At 42.3% G+C, this 21812-nt stretch overlaps 1 protein-coding gene across 1 annotated transcript; it reads right to left on the bottom strand.

Moving 5' to 3' along the window:
• Positions 1 to 728: 728 nt before the first annotated feature.
• Positions 729 to 20962, bottom strand: LOC309555620 (histamine H3 receptor-like; the record flags this gene model as incomplete). Its single annotated transcript, XM_082257662.1, has 3 exons — positions 729 to 1466; positions 10008 to 10174; positions 20914 to 20962. The coding sequence occupies 3 exons, from the start codon at positions 20960 to 20962 to the stop codon at positions 729 to 731; spliced, it is 954 nt and encodes a 317-aa protein (XP_082113788.1).
• Positions 20963 to 21812: the final 850 nt, after the last annotated feature.

Here is a 21812-nt window from a genome sequence, read left to right as displayed (position 1 = left end):
CTGGGTTGAATGACGGCCAGAGTGAATAATTTAGCCCTGGTTCACACTTGTGTGAGTGCGGGGTTCGCAAGTAATGTCGGAGCGCACTGCTCCTTCATTACATGCGATCGGCTGTGCGGTGCGAGTTTAGCCATACACTTTGTATGGCTAAATTCGCACCACAGCCGCAGCAAACACGCACAGGGACCCTTTTTGGAAGCCGCATCAGGATCAGATCGCACAGCGGTTCGCACTTGTGCGATCCGATCCTGTGCGAACTGCACAATCGCACTGTGATATGCGATCAAACTGGGGGTGTCGTTAAGATTACATTGACACCCCCAGCGTATCGCATATGGCAGTGTGAACTGCCGGGGGTGCGTGTGCGATGCGGGAACAGGCTGCGGATTCGCAGCCTTCCCGCACTCGCATAAGTGTGAACCGGGGCTTCAGGTATGATTTACAGGTAATGGTTACTAATTCTTTATTTAAAGCACATAAGTATACAATAAACAACATTTTAAACAAATGACACAAGAAATATGAACCACACGACTGGATATGTATAACAAAAACAGTGGGTGACCCTAGCCAATCATGAAACTCTGCATTGGTTTTCCGACAGCAAATTACACTATTTTATTACAGTGGAAGATATTTTATATACATTTTATTAACAACACACTCTAAATGATGTTGGAATATATTAAGAGAAAATTGCACTGGATCTAAATAATGTAAAGGAAAATTTAATGTTTATTAAAAGTCATCAATTTAAATCTGCATATTTGAGACAATTTAACTAAAGCGTCTCTAAAGTTTTTATGGCACAAAGGATAGATAATTGGATTCACTGAAGAGTTAATCCACAACAACCAACTTGTAACTTGGTTCCAGTAGGAGTCAATGCATTCATCATGACAAGCTGCACGGATTGTCTGTAGAAATGTGTATGGGGCCCAACAAAACCCAAACACACAGACAAGCACAGACAGTGACTTTGCCACTTTCTTATCCCTAGAAAGTTTGGCTCCATGGTTACTTGAGCTTCCAGATTCTGAAGAGGTGCTTGGGAAATTTACAGATGCATCAAGCACTTTATTTTGTGTTTGATTCTTTTTTTCTCTTTCGCCCAAATTGTTAGTCACAACAATCTGGTCTATGGATGTTCTTATGCCATGTGGTGGATTATGTGTAGAAAGAACATGACTTCTTTTTCTACTTCGTAGTTTTATGTTCCAGTATATGCTGATGTTAAAAAATGAAATGCTTATCAGTGGAAGAATGAAGTCAAAAGTTGACGCCCCAAGAAGGAAGTGCAAGTTAGAGTAATATCCCGCTAGACACTGGCCTTCAGGAGTGTTGCCACCATACACATAATCCCAGGTGATAATAGCTGGACTGTAGAGAAGGAAGGACAGCACCCAGACTGTGGCCATCTTCACAACAGTCTGCCTATGGTTGTTTTGTTGATAACGATATGTCACCTAGACAACATGAGGAAAAAAGGTTTATGTTTGTTCCTCCCACAATAATTTAAATATTAGCTATCTTCAATTTAGAGCATGCAAGTAACAAAGCAATGAATTTATTTATTATAGAAATTTATAAAAAGCCAACAATTTATGCAGCACTTTACATATATTGTGCATTCACATCAGTCCCGGCCTTTAAGGAACTTTCAAGCTAAGGTGCCTACCTCACATGAATACATACTAAAGCCAATTTAGACAGGAGCCAGTTAAGTTATTAGTATTAGAATGGAAAACAGTGCAGCGCTCTAATTACTATCTATCGCTAAAGAAATGCATACATGATGGTTTTTCTATCAAAGCAATCTGTGGAAGTCCATTAACAGGGAACAGTCCATAAGTGAAGTAAATCAATCCATCCAAAAAATGCAATGTGCGGTGTAAACAAGCAGAGGAGTTCCACCATCAGATCACACATCCAGGGCCGGCACTACCATGGGTCCCACTGGGTCCATTGTACCTAGGCAGCACTGGGAGAGGGGCAGCAAACTCATGCCCAAGATTTTTTTTCCAGCAGTTTTGTGTGTCATCAGTTTGCAGCACGTTTCAGGCAGCATTTCCCCATCTCATACTGTCACCTGTAGTGCAAACTGATGATTATCAGGAGGCGGAGGGTGTCCTCCGGGGAACGTTCCTTATGTGATTGTGGTGTGCGCAATGATGTCAGACATTCAGACAAATAAGTTAATACTGGAGTTTGTGGTTTGGAATTGAACATAATGGTAGGTCATATAATTGTGCATGTAGACAAGGTCCTGTTGCATATAAATCTGACTTCCTGATACATTTATTTTAGTTTTAATTATCAAAATATAAAATAAAAATTGTGTGTGCCTTTTGGTGGGCGTGATTTTTTTTATGGGGGGCAGCATTTAATTTTTGACCCAGGCAAAATGTCTTGGGACAGCCCTACACACACCCTATTGACATACGCCTCATTCGACAGCTTGCCGGAACCTATACCGTATCTTACACATGCTAATTACAAGCCATGTCAAGGTATATGTTGCCGCAACTTTTTTAAAATAAAAGTTTGTACATCTCACAGGCTTTACTATGGGAGCATTTTCTTTCTAATATGTTGAGTCACTTACTGGGGCCCGTTGCTGAGTGACTGACGCTCTCCACTGGACGACCAGCTGACTATGTTTTGTATTGGGCCTTTTTGACCATTATAATCTATGATCCCAGTTATCTAGTAAGAGGCGTATGTCAAAAGGGCATCTGATGGTGGATCCCCTGTGCTTGTTTAGACTGCACATTGCACTTTTGCATATATTTATTTACGTCACTTATGGACTGTACACTATTAATGGACTTCCACAGACTGCTTTGATATTATACTATACATGCTGGTTACTTAAATGTTTGCACTACATTACATAATTTGTAGATTGTACAATGGTTATGCTTTTTGAAGTGTGTTTGCATGATTGCTTTTTGTATAATCATTTTTTATTTGATCACATACATTTATATCTCCGCTTATGTTTTGTTTTATATTGTCTAATGACTGGTATCACAGGTAAATGAGTGGCTGCTGTGAATTTCATACTACTCAACCGAGCACAGATTTTTTTCCATTTTATGATGGAATTACTGTTTATTATTACAGTGTCAATAATTATATAAAATAACCTTACAGTGTTAATAATTATATAAAATAACCTTACTAATGCTCTAATCAAGAGTTTAAGAGCTCATTCACACTAGCACGACTTGTGAGGCGACTTGCGTTGCCCCAGGTAGCTTGACATAACAAAAGCAATGTTAATCAATCAGTGCCGTCTTAATTGGCACTACTGAAGTCACTCCGACTTCAGAAAAGGGTCCTGTACTACTTTGAGGCGACCTGTGATCCGACTGTCCCATATACTTCAATGGGAGTCGCCTCCTTATCTTAATTGACACGACTTGTTATCAGACTTTCCAGGAAGAAGAAAGAGATTAGCCAGGCATTCCCCACAGACAAAGTCGCCTGTCTCTTCAAAGTAGTGCACAAGTCTCTTCCAAGTCTCTAAACAAGTCTCTTCAAGTCACGGGGCGACTTTCTGGTCGTGGTAGTGTGAACCGGCTCTAAAAATCTTTCAACATCATTATATACTTAGAATCATATGAGCATTCCTTTAATATCAATGAACTAATGATCCTTTTCTATTTCGAATAATTTCGCACTATTATTATTATCAATGCATATACATGAAAATAAAAGAGTGTCAGTGCTTACATAAAGTGCTTTATAATCTTCTAAAAGTAACTTAAATAAAATTCATACTGTAATACAATGCATGAAAAAATAAATGTTATATATATATATATATATATATATATATATATATATATATATATTTACAGTATACTGTATAGTTACAGTATGATATATATATATATATATATATATATTATTATTCAGGACTTCTATAGCGCCAGCAGTTTATGCAGCGCTTTACAATGTTAGAGGGAGACAATACAGTTACAATACAATAAAATACAGGAGGATTAAGAGGGCCCTGCTCAGAAAAGCTTACAATCTAATAGGGTGGGGCAGGTGGTACAAGAGGTTGTAACAGTAGGGAATGAGCTGATGGAAGATTAGTTGGAGGTGTGATAGGCTTCCCCGAAGAGATGAGTTTTCAGGGATCGCCTGAAAGCAGCTAGAATAGAAGATAGCCGTACAGGTTAAGGTAGAGCATTCCAGAGGATGGGAGAGGCTGGAGAAATCCTGGAGACAAGCATGAGAGGAGGAGACAAGGGAGCTTGAGAGTAGGAGGTCTGGTTTGGGTGACAAGATTGGTGATGTAGCTCGGGGCAGAGTTGTGAATGGCTTTGTATGTTATGGTTAGTAGTTTGAATTTAATTCGCTGGGCAATCGGGAGCCAGTGTAGGGATTGGCAGAGAGGGGAGGCAGACACTGAGTGGTTGGTAAGGTAGATAAGCCTGGCAGCAGCATTCATGATGGACTAAAGAGGGGATAGCCTATGAAGTGGTAGGCCTAAGAGAAGGGAGTTGCAGTAGTCGAGGCGAGAAATAACAAGGGAGTGAATGAGTAGCTTGGTGGTTTCAGTTGTTAAAAAGGGGCGATATATATATAGTCCACAATCAATTCCAATTGCGCAATCCTTCATAAAACGAGTATATTGTTTCTTTTGTGTTAACAAATCTCTCTGTATTGATCACCTGTTCTCACTTATTGGACAGAACTCCACCTTTTTTGGTTGACAACATAAATAAAATAGGATCTAACACGCTTTGCACCCTGTGTATAATGGGAAGAAGTATAATTCTTTATATATGCAGATATCCACCGGGTTTAAACTCAAGGGGAGAATATAGACAAGAATCATAGCGATGTCTGTAAAAATAACAGCTTTTAATAAAACCAATTTAAAACACATTTCTACGTGCACTTCTGTACACTCTATACTGTGCTTTTCCTGATAACAGATGTAGGGTGCAGGCACTGCCGATGCTGTGCTCTTAGATGCACACCATGGCTCCTCCCACTACAATGATGTCATTTAAGTACTCTCCTACGCATTGCGTCTGGTAACTTCATCACAGCACTTTGTAGGTGCTTGAAGTTTAGAAAGAGAGGTTTTAGAGTTAAAGTGCAGAAATTGTTTGTAAAAAGTTTTTATAACCTACCAGCATGTAGGTTGTGTGGGAGGAAACCTACGCAAGCACAGGGAGAACATGCAAATTCTATGCAGGTAGTATAGGTCACACTCTTCTAATCCTGTATGAAGGTCCTGAAGAAGCATTAAGGCAAAACAGGTTGACTTCTCTGGATTATTGAGCTTTTGAAAAATAATGTAAAATATTCTATTAGGGGTGACTTTGATTTTGTGGGAGCATTCCCCAGATGTTTTTATGACTCTGAAGGTGATTTTAATCATGTAATAAAAATTTTGTTTTTTTTTTTTAAAATGATTTGATTGTTATCCCAGTAAAATTTGTTAAAGCGGTAGTATACTCAAAGGAAAAAAAAAACCCTGCAAGACAAAGGCATAATGAGCTAGTATGCATCACATACTAGCTCATTATGAAACACTTACCTTAGAACCAAGCCCCGGCACGGACCCCCAGACACCGCTGTGGGAGCGGACATGATCCCTCGGCGTCTTTTCCGGTTTCGGCGGCTCCAGCGCTGTGATTGGCCGGAGCCACGATGACGTCACTCCCACGCATGCGCGCGGGAGTGATTTTCCGGCAACTTCCCAGCAAGGAACTCTGAAGGTCCGCCGGACCTTCAGAGTGCATGCGCCGCTCGAGTCAGTGGCTGCATGCAGTGCAAATATCTCCTAAACCATGCAGTCTTACCTGTAGTTAAAAATCACAAAAAGCGGTATACTACCGCTTTAAAACATTTCTCTATGTTTTAAATGCCTAAAAAGAGGATGTGGTAGGCAGCAGGGAGCCTAAGTATTATGGTTTAATTGATTATAGGTTGGTGCATGGCTGCATGGTAATCAATTGCATGTACTCAATTTCTTACTATGAGTGCTGAGAAGTGTCAACTTTCTAACTCACAGTAGCTATAAGGCTTGATTTACATGATCATCAAAGCGCCAGTTTACTATCTGTCATACTGTTAGGGCCCCCAACTGTGGCCAGTATGAACAGAATAATATTACCGTATATACTCGAGTATAAGCCGAGTTTTTCAGCACATTTTTTTGTGCTGAAAACGTCCGCCTCGGCTTATACTCGAGTCAAGGAAAAAAAAAAAATTCCCTGGCCGCTCCGACGGGCTTAAGCTTTAAAAATGGTGCCGCCCGTCGCACACATGTCACCGCGCACGCGCCACCGCCGCTCGGGAGAGGCCGGGAATAGCCGAAATTATACGAGCGGCGGCGGCGCGTGCGCAATGACGTGGCGGCGCCGGGCGGCGCCATTTTTAAAATGAAGGCGCAGCTGGAACAGGTAAGTGAAACAGCTTCACTACCTGCCATTATGCAGGGCTGTGGGCACACTACAAGGGATGCAGTGCTGCGGGCATGGTCCACCTGTACCATGCCCACAGCACTGCATTTCCTGTAGTATGCCCACAACCCCGGATCCTCTTGTACTATGCCAGTACCCTGCATTCTCCTGTACCATGCCAGTACCCTGCATTCTCCTGCACCTCGCCAGTACCCTGCATTCTCCTGTACCATGCCAGTACCCTGCATTCTCCTGTACCATGCCAGTACCCTGCATTCTCCTGCACCATGCCAGTACCCTGCATTCTCCTGCACCATGCCAGTACCCTGCATTCTCCTGCACCATGCCAGTACCCTGCATTCTCCTGCACCATGCCAGTCACCCTGCATTCTCCTGTACCATGCCCGCCGCCCTGCATTCTCACCCTAGGCTTATTCTCGAGTCAATGATTTTTCCCATCTTTTTGTGGTAAAAGTAGGGGCCTCGGCTTATACTCGGGTCGGCTTATATGCGAGTATATACAGTACTTAGCACCAAATGTCAGTGGGAGTACAAAATGTCCCTTCACTGATGGATGGTGGGATGTCCTTGTGTTGGGAGTCTGTGGGAGTGAAAAAATCTCTAGCATTTGTGATCAGTAGAAAAAAAATGCCCCGGTGTCAATGGGTATAATATATGTCCCAGAAGTCAGAGAGGAATGATTTCCCCTCATTGGACCCATCAGTAAGATTAGTGCCTGATCATTGGTATCAGTAGCAGGAACTGTTTTCCAGCATTGTTGTCACTGGATTGGAACCCCCATCCCCCAAACTGCTGTTCAGGGGTCATTCACCTAAAGATCTGCTACTCTGATACAGGATAGATAGATAGATAGAAAGATAGATAGATAGATAGATAGATAGATAGATAGATAGATAGATAGATAGATAGATAGATAGATAGATAGATAGATAGATAGATAGATAGATAGATAGATAGATAGATAGATAGATAGATAGATAGATAGATAGATAGATAGATAGATAGATAGATAGATAGATAGATAGATAGATAGATAGATTATATTACCAAAAGTATTGGGACACCAGCTTTTACATGCACATGAACTTAGATGGCATCCCAGTCTTAGTCTATAGGGTTCAATATTGAGTTGGCCCACCCTTTGCAGCTATAACAATTTCCACTCTTCTAGGAAAGCTGTCCACAAGGTTTAGGAGTGTGTCTATGGGAATATTTGACTATTCTTCCAGAAGCGCATTTGTAAGATCAGGCACAGATGTGGACAAGAGGGCCTGGCTCACAGTCTCCGCTCTAATTCATCCCAAAGGTGTTCTGTCAGGTTAAGGTCCGAACTCTGTTCAGGCCAGTCAAGTTCCTCCAACCCAAACTCCCTCATCCATATCTTTATGGACCTTGCTTTGTGCACTCATGCGCAGTCATGTAGGAAAAGGAAGGGGCCATCCCCAAACTGTTCCCACAAAGTTGGGAGCCTTAAGGTGACCAAAAAATGTCTTGCTATGCTGACACCTTAACAGTTCCATTCACTGGAACTAAGGGGCCAAGACCAGTCCCTGAAAAACAACCCTACACCCTAATTCCCACTCCATCAAATGATTTGGACCGATGTACAAAGCAAGGTCCATAAAAACATGGATGAGTGAGTTTGGGGTGGATAAACATGGCTGGCCTACGCAGAGTCCTGACCTCAAACCAATAGAGCACCTTTGGGATGAATTAGAGGGCAGACTGCAAGCCAGGCCTTCTCATCCACATGAGTGCCTGACCTCACAAATGTGCTTCTGGAAGAATGGTCAAATATTCCCATAGACACACTCCTAAACCTTGTGGACAGCCTTCCTAGAAGGGTTGAAGTTGTTATAGCTGCTAAGGGTGAGAAAAAACAATATTGCACCATACAGACTAGGACTGGGATGCCTTTAAAGGCAGGCGTCCCAAAACTTTTGGTAATATAGTGTAGATAGTGTACAAGCAGGTGATTCTCAAACAGGGATCTATTTTAAGGATGAGTAAAAGGCAAGGGTGACCAGCGCTATGGAGTCTGAGGTAGAACAGTGTGTAACGAATGTGAAGGTGTAAGCAGCCAACAACCAAACCCCAAAGGGTTAAAGATAAAGTGAAATGTGCAACAAGGGTTGAAAACGGCGCTACCTGAAAAGTGATTGATAATATAGTGCAATAATGTGCAAATGCCTTATTAAAGAGAAGTGACACCGGCAAATAATAAATAACGTGAAAAGTAATAATATTTCAAAAAAGTAGAAAACCACACATGTCCTTATCGATAACCACAGCCGATATGGTCTGTTCGTGTGTGGTGAATTTTATCTGTAAAGCAATAATAATAGTGCCAACAAATGTGCAATTCTTATAGTGGGTTTATTCAGATAGTGATACAGTGTAAATCAAACAATATATAGTACATAAATCCCTGGTGGTGAAGTGATGGATAAAGGTGACCAAAGTGAATACTGAAGTGCTGTATTCTTTAGAAGGGTAGGTGTTGTAGTACCCCAAGTGACCACTAGGTGAGGTATATACGACCTGTTCACATGAAGTGGTCCCAGGAGGGGTGGCTAGTGGGGTCCTCTCCTTGTCCCGCAAGGCACCAGCTGGTAATCTCACGGAAAGAAAAGAAAGGGGAGCCCCATCAAGTAGTATGCAAGGTTAAACCGATGCAGAAAGCAGTAAAAACTCACGGTGAAGCTGCCTCGGATCAGTGTAGAGAGACGCCGGGAAGCTTCCGCGTTCCACGGCTCCCAAGTCCGAGACCGGAAGTGACGTAATGACGCAATGGACCCGCCCTACGCGTTTCGTCAGAGGACGCGTAGGGCGGGTCCATTGCGTCATTACGTCACTTCCGGTCTCGGACTTGGGAGCCGTGGAACGCGGAAGCTTCCCGGCGTCTCTCTACACTGATCCGAGGCAGCTTCACCGTGAGTTTTTACTGCTTTCTGCATCGGTTTAACCTTGCATACTACTTGATGGGGCTCCCCTTTCTTTTCTTTCCGTGAGATTACCAGCTGGTGCCTTGCGGGACAAGGAGAGGACCCCACTAGCCACCCCTCCTGGGACCACTTCATGTGAACAGGTCGTATATACCTCACCTAGTGGTCACTTGGGGTACTACAACACCTACACTTCTAAAGAATACAGCACTTCAGTATTCACTTTGGTCACCTTTATCCATCACTTCACCACCAGGGATTTATGTACTATATATTGTTTGATTTACACTGTATCACTATCTGAATAAACCCACTATAAGAATTGCACATTTGTTGGCACTATTATTATTGCTTTACAGATAAAATTCACCACACACGAACAGACCATATCGGCTGTGGTTATCGATAAGGACATGTGTGGTTTTCTACTTTTTTGAAATATTATTACTTTTCACGTTATTTATTATTTGCCGGTGTCACTTCTCTTTAATAAGGCATTTGCACATTATTGCACTATTTTAAGGATGCTATGAGGATTTTAGATAATTACTCCACCATACTAGTACACTTTGAAGCTTTGTATTTTAATAAAACAACAAATACTTACTGCCAGGGTAATAGACAAAAACCTGTCATAACTGATGAGAACAATATTAAACACGGAAGCGGTACACATAAGGTTGTCTGCTATTAACCAAACCTTGCAGAGGAAGTTACCAAGTGTCCACTTGCCAGTTATGATGAATGACGCACTCACGGGTATACAGAATGCTCCTAATAAAAACAAGATAGAAATGTTATACATGATGCAATTTTCAAATACACTAATCTCAAAACACAAAGTAAAAAAGTTGAACAAGTATCATACCAAAATCCTGAACAGAAAATAAAACAACTGCACATCAACTAAAGCTGCTGAGAACTCTACCGTAAAGCCTAGTACATACTACAAGTTTGTATTTCGTTCAACCCAGAGGGCTGAACAAGAAAAAACTGACAGGTTTGGTTGGAGCCGCTGTACTAACAATCCAATTTTAGCGATCTCCCCTGCTGTGCTATTGTGTTTTGACAGGTGGACGCCCCCCTGCCAGAACATTCCATTGGCAGAGAGTGCTGATCGGGGCTTGATTGGCAGACCTTTTTCGGTCTGTCGTACCGGCCACAGTACACACAGGCCCAAGGTTGTCTGCTTTCTATTGAACTGGCCAATGCTACTTGACATTCGGCCCGTGTGTAACAGGCTTAAGCCCTCGTTCACAACAATGCGATTTGTCATGCGACTTGACAAGTCACATGACAAGTCGCACCCTATTTTCTGCAATTGAACCGTTCAATCAAGACATAGCAAATTTAAAAAAGGCCCCTGCACCACTTCTCTACGATCTCATTGTAACTTGCTTTGACTTCTGGTAAATAAAGTCGCAAGCCGCAATTAAATTGGAGATCCAAATCACACTGATCTGCTTTAAAATCTTGCTGAGATAGCACAATTTCAAAGCCACACTGGGGTGAACCAGGGTTAAGGGTGACCATACCACTGCATATGGATTGTACAATTTCTGTATAACCTCATTTAAATTTACCTAAACTATGTAAAATGGGCACAAACCTAAACAATCCAAACAACTTGTATCCAGCCATGCAGGTCCTTACATTTTATAGTTGATGGTGGATTTTAATGAAATTGAACAAGCAGATTGTGTAATGTGTGGTCAGTTTTATGCCAATCTGCAATATTTAACAAAAGGTATTGTAATGCATTCCTCATATGCTTGGATTTCTGCACCCAGCACTGCTGAATTACTCACAGATACGCAGAGTACATAGGCAACTACTAGCAGGCTACACAAATGTTTCACAGCCAAAGGTAGTGATCTGGAAGGTGTTTAAATATTTTCCAAAAAAAACTGTATCGCCATCAATGACCGCCTTCTGAAAATTCCAGTTGTCTGGTTGTAATGTAAATGCTTTTTGAGTCACTGACCTAGAACAAGCATGCAGCATTTGAAGTCTCAATAACCACCCAGCCTAATGTCAAATAATGGCTGGGCTGGACCTTTGTCGTTCTGGGTGGACATCATATGATGTCCTCCCACAACGGGCTATGCTGCAGTGTGATCTGTCACCGGCTGTGTCCATCAGACAGAGCCGATGACTGATTACTGTGCTGGTACCATGTGATCACTATTATCAATCACAGCAGATCACGCGACAATTGTAAACAATAAATTACTTTGATTCATGCCATTCATTGTACACACTTGTGTTGCTAGGTGTGATTGGTCACGGTAATCACATCAAATCAAAGCCCATCTGTACCATGTGATTAGCTGTGGCCAATCACAGCTAATCACAACAATACATACTTTTTGAATCAGTTTCATTCAGAAAAATGGTTGCTTATACCAATATAATTCAATCATAAATGTGTAAAAAAAAAAAAAAAAATCCTGATTACTTCTCCAGAGTAGTACAAAGTTATTGTGGTAACACTGTATTGCTCTAGTCACAGTGTGTTAAAAAAAAAAAAAAAAAACGTAAGGAAAAGAAGTGTAATAAAGAAAAGAAATTATTATTATTTATTCTTTTTTTTTTTTACATACTGTCACCAGTCACACCAGTTATATAACGCTGTACTATACTTGTGACAGTATAAAATTAAATGGGGAAAAAAACATTTTTTTTTCAATTATTTCATCTTCCAAAACATTGTGACAAAAAACAACTTTAAAAACTCGCTATGCCTCTTACTGAATACCTTGGGCTGTCTACTTCCAAAAAGGGGTAATTTGAGGGGTATATGTTCTGTCCTGGTGTTCAAGAAATTAGATAGGCCATCAGTACATCAGCACTGATCCATTTTCAGATATATACAGTGGATATAAAAAGTCTACATACCCCTGTTAACCACTTCTGGACTGGAAGGTGAACAGGCTCTAGATTAATCAGGCCATTTTTTGCTATACAACACTTCGTTAATTTAACTGACAATTGCGCAGTCGTGCGATGCTGTACCCAAATAAAATTGATGTCCTTTTTTCCCCACAAATAGAGCTTTCTTTTGGAGGTATTTGATCACCTCTGCGATTTTTCTTTTTTTTTGCACTTTTTGAAAAAAAAAAAAAAAAATTATTTTCTACTTTAAAACACAGCCAATAAAAAATTTAAAAAATCAAATTTTTCATCAATTTAGGCCAATATGTATTCTGCTACATATTTTTTAAAACAATCCCAATAAGTGTATACTGATTGGTTTGCACAAATGTTATAGCGTCTACAAACGATGCAATATTTGTATGGAATTTGCTTAGGGGGCGCTTACTAACTGTAGGGGGATTACACTGATTGGGGGAAGACAGAAGATTAGCAGAAACACAAGATCTCCATCTTGTCCCCTTTCAGATCTGCCTTGTGTACATAGGAAGATCACCATTCTGCCTCTCCCGGGAATGATCAAGGGTGGCCGGCAGACATCGTGTCCGTCGGACCAGCTAATTGACTACCCCACTAGCCAATCATAGCGCGATCGCGTCTACGGCAGCACGTTTGTTCCATCTAGTGGCTACTGAATGAAACAACGTACAGGTATGTCATTTCGCGCAATAGCGCCACTTTGCCACAGTAAATACACCACAGCTGGTCAGCAAGTGGTTAAAATGTCAGGTTTCTGTGATGTAAAAACATAAGACAAAGATGAATAATTTCAGAAATGTTTCCACCTTTAATGGGACCTATAAACTGTACAGCTCAGTTGAATAACAAACTGAAATCTTTTAGGTGGAGGGAAGTAAAAATAAAAAAATAAAATAATATGGTAGTATAAGTGTGCACACCCTTAAACTAATACTTTGTTGAAGCACCTTTTGATTTTATTACAGCACTCACTCTGTTTAGGTATGAGTCTATCAGCATGGCACATCTTGACTTGGCAATATTTGCCCACTCTTCTCTGCAAAAACACTCCAAATCTGTCAGCTTGCGAGGGCATCTCCTGTGCACAGCCTTCGTCAGATCACCCCACAGATGGCTTTGCCATTGCAAAACTTTAATCTACTTCTGGTGAAACCATTCCTTTATTGATTTGGATGTATGCTTTGGGTTGTTGTCATGCTGAAAGATGAAGTTCCTCTTTGTGTTCAGCTTTCTAGCAGAAGCCTGAAGGTTTTTGGCCAATATTGGCTGGTATTTGGAACTGTCCATAATTCCCTCTACCTTGACTAAGGCCTCTGTTCCAGCTGAAGAAAAACAGCCCCAAAGCATGATGCTGCCACCACCATGCTTTACTGTGGGTATGGTGTTCTTTTGGTGATGTGCAGTGTTTTTTTGTGCCAAAAAGTTCAACCTTGGTTTCATCAGACCATAACACATTTTCCCCACATGCTTTTGGGAGACTTCAGATGTGTTTTTGCAAAATTTAGCCGAGCTTGGATGTTTTTCTTCGTAAGAAAAGGCTTCCATCTTGCCACTCTACCCCATAGCCCAGAAATATGAAGAATACGGGAGATTGTTGCTACATGTAACACACAGCCAGTACTTGCCAGATATTTCTGAAGCTCCTTAAATGTTGCTGTAGACCTCTTGGCAGCCTCCCTGACAATTTTTTTTCTTGTCTTTTCATCAATTTTGGAGGGACGTCCAGTTCTTAGTAATGTCACTGTTGTGCCATATTTTCTCCACTTGATGAAGACTGTCTTTTCTGTGTTCCATGGTATATCTAATGCCTTGGAAATTCTTTTGTAGCCTTCTCTTGACTGATACCTTTTCATAATGAGATCTCTCTGATGCTATGGAAGCTCTCTGTGTACCATGGTTTTTGCTATAGGATGTGACTAAGAAAATGTCAGGAAAGACCTACTAGAACAGCTGGACTTTATTTGGGGTTAATCAGAGGCACTTTAAATGATGGCAGGTGTGTACTGACTCCTATTTAACATGCGTTTGACAGCTACATCCCCAGTTATAAAAGGGTGTTCATACTTATGCAACCACATTATTTCAGTTTTTTTATTTTTACTCCCCCCCCCCCCCTAAAATATTTAATTTTTTTTTTCAGTTGAGTTCTACAGTTTCTAGGTCACATTAAAGGTGGAAAAAGTTGTGAAATTATTTATCTTTGTCTACTTTTTTGACATCACAGGAACCAGACATTTTAACAGGGGTGTGTAGACTTTTTATATCTACTATACTATAGTTTATGGACTCTATAACCTTCCTACAAACTAAAATACCACCAAAAGAAAGGTCTATTTGTGTGAAGAAAAGGTAAAAATGTCATATGGGTACAGTGTTGCATGACCGTGCAATTGTCATTCAAAGTTTGAGAGTGCTGAAAGCTGAAAATTGAGCTGGCCAGGAAGGGGGTGAAAGTCCTCAGTATTGAAGTGGTTAAAACAGAGTTTGTATGAAAAGGAAAGAGGAAGGCGCCTCTAAGTGCAGTGTAAAACCGTTCAATGACATACAAATAAGGAACACTTACACGATCATTCGTGAGAAGCAGGCATGTAGGGACATCATGGGGGTTCATTTCATGGACTCCCTGTTGGCTCCCGTTCCCTGAAGCTGTCCAGCAGCGTAGGGGGATGAAGAGGAGAGGTCCTGAGCCGAGGTTGTGGTGAAACGAACCGAAGGGACGTCGTGATGTCACGTGGGCGGTCACCACATTCCTGCCGTCCACGGGTGAGGCATGCGCTTCACCGTGACCTCGGCTCGGGACTTCCTCCTAGTGCTCCACGCCTCTCCTCTCCATACGCCTACGCTGCTGAATGGCTTCAGGGAAAGGGAGCCATCAGGGAGTCCTCGGAACGAACCCCAGTGATGTCCCTACATGCCTGCTTCTCACAAATGAGTGATCCTTATTTGTATGTTATTAAATAGTTTTACACTGCTCTTAGAGGTGCCTTCATCTTTCCTTTTCATGTTACCTATTGGAGCGTGATTCTGCTCTCTGGAAGAGCGGTCCAAGGGACAGTCAAGAAACCATTCACCCACATAGGAGGCTAACATCGTGTTTTAAAGACTGATTGCTCCCACAGAAGCGCCCCATGATCCTTATATTCCAAAACAGAGTTTGTGATTGCTTTTCCTGTTCCAGCATCTTAGAAATCACTAAAGCCATTAGATCAACATGACAGGCAACCAGCATTTTCAGAAACAGGGGACAGCTAAAGCAGTCTCCATGTCTCTGTCATTACAGCTTTCTTTCATTACTTTTCATACCAGACCCTGCACTGCCAAAAATCCCAAAAACAACAAACAGGTATGGGTAGATAAAGTGGATAAAATATACGATCAACATTTGCAAATTCTTCTTTTGATAATTGCATTATTTAAATGAAATGCAATACTTGTGTCACTATTTCAATGTGTAAAATTGGTAGAAAAGGTGATTAATTTAAAAAGGTATTTCTATCAAGATTTCAAAGCCTGATGGCCCCTCCAATTCATCTCTGTACTTCAGTATAAAAAACATAAATGGAAGAATAAGGCTTACCAATAAAAAAATCACAGATGGCCAGATTAAGTAGGAAAAAGTTACTTTGGTTTCTAAGTCTTTTGTCAATAATAAAAGCTAAAATGACAACAATGTTACCAAGGACAGTGACTGAAGTAATCAGTGGTATAAATATATATAGGAATATGGTCGTGCTTTTGGACAGGGAGGTTTTTTCTCCATCGTCAGTAGAATTTCTGTCACTCATATTTCCATCTGAAAAAACATAGTTAACTTCCACACTGACATTCATAGTATAAACAGTGTTCCATGTAAAGTCTATATAAGACGCCTGTTAACCCTATCACAGGGTTAGAGACAGCGCACAGGATTTATTTTATAGGAACAATGGTCCTGTATGCAGCGATCCTTGTCCTTGGGACCCTGCAGATCAGAGGAGCTTACAGCCGGTGACAGCAGTATTGTGCATTAGAATATTGTAATTGTTTGGTTCAAATTATACCAAACTCTACTGTGGGTGAATGCTCTTGTGTTTTAAAGTCATTGCGCCATTTGTCTTCAATTATATATCTTCATACCAAACTCCGCTGTGAGTGAAAGCTCTTGTGTTTAAAGTCATTATGCCATTTGTGGTTAAAGTAATATTTCAAATCAACAGGGAAAATGATTCAGAATCATTTTTAATTTGTCATGAGTCACTACGGTCTTATAAAAGGGACGTGCATACTGTGTAGAGACACAAAGATAATAACTGCGTGCATTCCCAAGTCTGATAACATGACCTCTAAGGTCCACTGTGAATTATGTCACATTTTCTTAATTACAATAATAAGTCCAAGGGAAACAATCACAAATTGTCCTTGTGGTGCTATTAGTCATTTAGCTTTATATAACTAGGTAGGGAAAAGCCATAAGACAGCAAGAAACATGTTTATTTAATACATTCTTTATAATTAGATTGTTTCAATCAAGTGTCTTATAAAAGTACAAATGGAAGATAAAGCAACACTTTAGAAGAGCCTTGGTATCTCAAGCATTGTACTGCATTTGGTATCTCAGGTTTTTACTGTCTCCATTCTGAAAAATGTGACCTACACCACGTTACCAAAAACATTGGGACACCTGCCTTTACACGCACATGAACTTTAATGGCATCCCAGTCTTATGCCTAGTACACACGCAACGATTATCGGCCGACCGATCGTCCGACTTTTGTCCAGAGTGGTGTTTTGTTGGTTGGAATGTGCCTAGACTGCACACAAATTTTCTCGGCCAACAAAAATCTACTTCTGAAGTGATGTCATGTGCTGGTTTACTTTCCGTGTGTTTTTTCTTCTCTGAGCATGCCCAGTCTTGCTCATCAGATTTTTGTCTGCCGAAATCTGTACTGACTGACGGAAAATCGTCCGTTATGTTGACGGCCAACAAAAATTTTATAGCCTGCACACCAGATTTTTTTCGGCCAAAAAGTCGAAGTCGGTTGCCGGAAGCATCATACTAACAAGCCGAAAATCGGCCGATCGGACGTTGGCCAAAAATTCACGGCCAATTATCGACGCGTGTGTATGGGGCTTTAGTCTATAGGGTTCAATATTGAGTTGGCCCACCCTTTGCAGCTAAAACAGCTTCAACTCTTCTGAGAAGGCTGTCCACAAGGTTCAGGAGTGTGTCTATGGGAATGTTTAACCATTCTTCCAGAAGCGCATTTGTGAGGTCAGGCACTGATGTGTACAAGAAGGCTGGGCTCACAGTCTGCGCTCCAATTCATCCCAAAGGTGTTTTTTTGGGTTGAGGTGCAGGCCTGTCAAGTTCCTCCACCCCAAACTCCCTCCACCATGTCTTTATGGCCCTTGCTCTGCGCACTGGTCCAAATTGTTTAGTGGAGAGGGGATTATGGTGTGGGGTTGTTTTTCAGGGGCTGAGCTTGGCCCCTTAGTTCCAGTGAATGGAACTCTTCGTGCCAGTTCACGTTGATGCGATGCGGAAAACCTGCATATCCACTGTTGCCGCATCACACCCGACTTGCAGGCAGTTCGCACTGCGATATGCAAACTAATCTGGGTGTCTCATTAGCTTTGTATTGACACTCCCAGCAGTTCGCATATGGCAGTGTGAACTGTCAATTTGGACAGAAATCGGATCGCATAGGTGTGATATGATCCGATTCTAGCACGGACCAAAGAAAGGGTCCTGCACAACTTTGTTCCAAATGAGATGCAAATTCAGCCATACAATCTGTATGGCTGAATGTGCATCGCACAGACATTGCATGTGCTTTGCATAGCAGCGCGGTGCGAATCACATGAGATGTCCGACATCGCTATAGCGTGAACCGGCACTTAAGGCGTCAGCATACCAAGACATTTTGGACAATTTCATGCTCCCAACTTTGTGGAAACAGTTTGGGGATGGCCCCTTCCTGTTCCAACATGACTGAAAACCAGTGCACAAAGGAAGGTCCATAAAGACATGGATGTTTGAGTTTGGGGTGGAGGAACTTGACTGGCCTGCTCTTCTTTCCACAGCACTATGCAGTGAACAGCCAGCAGGACATTTTAAGCTCAACACGGCTCTCCAAAGATCTCTATATAAAATGTAATATGCCAAGCAATGAGTGAAGTATGTTTATAACTGGACCTCAAAAATACAAAGAACATACTTTACTTTCAATATTATCTATTTTATCTATTCTATCTTATTTCTGTGCCCAACACACATCTCTCTGTGTCCTGGGCTGGGCCGTCTACCTCTGGTGAGATGCTGGATACTAAAATGATGTATGCATTTTAGCACTTGGCACTTGCTCAAGAAACCCCAAACGATCTCTGGAGGAACCCTGTCTGAGAATCCCTGGTATAAGTATAGTCCCAGCTTTATTGGGAGGGTGAGAGAGCAGTGCAAAAATGTGATCATATAAGAGGGTTGACCACTATGACAACTAATGCTAGGGAGTTAAATTTCACTACATGACCACCCCAAGTATGGGGGATGGGGGGGGGGGTGTGGTGAGTGTAAACTTCATTGTCACTGACTGCCAATAACGGGAGGGTAAATTTCACTACCATTGCACTGACCACCAGTCACTGGATGCAGTGGCGGAACTACCAGGGTTGCAAGGATTGCACTTGCGATTGGGCCCTGGAGTTCGGCCACTGAGCGGGGCCCCAAAAGCTTGGAATGTGGCTCCAGGGTCGCTGGCTGTAGTTTTAAGCAAAGAGTGTCTATTACACTCTCTCACACTGCCCAGACCCAGCACTGACACCCCCTGACCTCCCCCCCCCCCTCCCCAACACGTGTGGAGGAGAGAGGAGAATCTGCTCCTCCCACCTCCGGCCCCTCTCCTCCTGTGTGTGCCCCTGCACACATTCCAATCCCCAGCAGCACTGTGCCTCGCAAAGAGGAAGAGGATAAGCCAACAGCTGGGAACTAGATAGAAGAAGAAATGTGCAGCCTTTTCGAGCCCCCATCCATGTTGAGTGAAGTGTCCCCCTCTCCCTCCCTTCTCTCACCAGCCTCTAAGCACACTAATGTAAGGGGAGCTCTGTAGACTAAAATGTAAAGAGGGACTCTGATGTGAGTGGGGGCTTTGGTGAGCAGAGACCCCCCTTACATCAGGGTGCCCAGAGCACCCCTTACATCAGAGTTCCCCTTTACATTTCTGTTCACAGAGCTCCCCCTTAGGGCCCTTTGACATGGGTGGACTCCGCCAAGCAGAACTGCCTGCTCAGCAGGGTTTCTGTCTGCTGATCCCCGCTGAGCAGGCGTATGACAGTTGCCCCCTGTTCCCTGAGGTCCGGTCAAATGCAAACGGACCGCTCGTCCATTCACATCTGACTGTGATACGATCCGCCAGATGAATAGCGAATGGATCCCCAGCCGTCTGTCTTCAGCAGATTGGATGCAGGTGGGTGTAGACACGTCAATTTACATCCGCCTCCCCATAGAAAACAATGGGTGGAAATTCTGCAGACTAAGAGGGGCTATGGGAACCCTGAATAAAGAGGAATGCTGGGAACGATGATGTAAGCGGGGACTCTGGTTACCAGGGACCTCTTTATATCAGAGTTACCATTTACACTAGAGCAGGGCATTTTTTCTCAGAAAATAGGTGCTGGAACTCACCCTCCCCATCCAACTCCCCCCCAACCACGCCCACAACCCCGCCCTCAGCCATGCCTTTCTTATAGGTGAAAATTTCACAGTTGCCAAATAGTGGGTGTGATTAAGGCTCAGAACGGTGTATCACAGAAGGTGCAAGGTTCAGAAAAGTGAAACACACAGAATACAGAATTCATCAGTATGTATTGCAGTGCTGGGGAGTGCATATCATACAGGGTGTAGCTGCCATAAACATGTACAGTACACAATAAAAATGTACAGTATGTACCATAAAACACAGCATAAAGACTATGATCAGGAGCATGTAATGTACACTGTACATACATAATCTGAGGCATTTGATACACACTCCTAACCGCTACCCTGTACATTGTGCTATACATTATATAATCGTGACCCCTGCTCTCTTCATACAAGGCTGTATTTTACATACTTCTGACCACTGCACTCTGTCAGTTGTGATGTACCTTACATACTCCTGACTGCTCAACTCTGTATGCTGTGATATATTTTGCATGGTTCAGACTGCTGTAATCTCCACATACAGGGTGGTTGGATTATTCAACATATAGCCCTGTGTACAGAGTGCAGTGGTCAGGAACATGTAACAGAGTATAATGTGCAGTCCAGCATACTGTGTGCAGGGGTAAGGAGTACGTAACGTAAAACCCAATGTATAGAGTGCAGAATTCAGGAGTATTGTCCAGGGGCCATTAATGTAACATATGACTTTAAGAGGTATGTAATGTATAGCACAGCATACAATTATGACTAGGTAATGTACAAGGTATTTTCCTAAATCATCACTGTTGCACCCTGCTATACATGACATACTCTTGGTTACTGAACTCTTAATACTTTGCTGAAGCAAAGTTCCTTTCCCCTCCCCCACAAATCTCACTTCCCTCCAGTATACCCACCCCTCAAAGTAACCATCAATTACTTGCCTCTGCACATTCTTTGCTTTCCTCTCCCTCCATCCCCAGCTCCATGCGCCCAACATCCACAGCTCACCTACACACCTCCCCATCCACAATTAACCTATTCTGCCCCCATCCACAGTTCACCTTAGCTCCTGTGTTATGTGAGAGGCGGGAGAGGACAGGGCTGCCAAAGGTGGCAGAACTCGATTCTGGCACGTTTCGGCAGAAAAAAAAAGCCTGAGTCTGCAGGGTTCCCCCTTACATAATAATTCTCACTGTTCTTCCTTAAATCCTTACAGTCCCCAGAGTTCTCCCTTATATCAGAGTCTGCAGAGTCCCCTTACAGTTTATGGGAACTCTGCAAGTTCAGATGTAAAAAGAAAACTCTGTGGACTCTGATGTAAGGGGGGACAATTTTGATTAAACATATACAATTAGCATTGTTATTTAATCACAAAATATATGTATAGCGTATACTACAAAAATAACATTTACTGTCTACCGCTAAAGTCTTCGGGTTTGGCTTGAAAAAAAAGTTGGCAACCCTACCCAAGACGGCAGGAAGGGGTCCCACTGCAGGACCATAATAAAGGGCCCGTGACGGGAGAAAAGGACCCCAATATCAGTAGGAAAGGCCACTGGACCGGAGGTCAAGGGGGGCCCTTCTTGGTTTCTTGAACCGGGGCCCTGAAGGTTCTAGTTACACTTCTGGTTGAAGGTGTTATATAACACTTCTACTGAGCACCAATGCTGAGGTGTTTGATTACATCCACTAACACCAATGCTGAGGGTTATAATTGTGGCCACTGATAAGATAATTACTCCAACCTTCTCCTAACTGTGCATTGCTGCACAGTGCAAAAAATTCAGCAGCACCAAAATTTTCATGCATTGAGCTACTGTATGTTCCAGCTCAGTA

Source organism: Pelophylax lessonae (assembly GCF_965119305.1).
Source record: "Pelophylax lessonae genome assembly, chromosome: 5".
Classification (NCBI taxonomy): Eukaryota; Metazoa; Chordata; class Amphibia; order Anura; family Ranidae; genus Pelophylax; species Pelophylax lessonae.
Note: the sequence above shows the minus strand (reverse complement) of the source record. Positions and strands in the feature narration are given on the sequence as shown.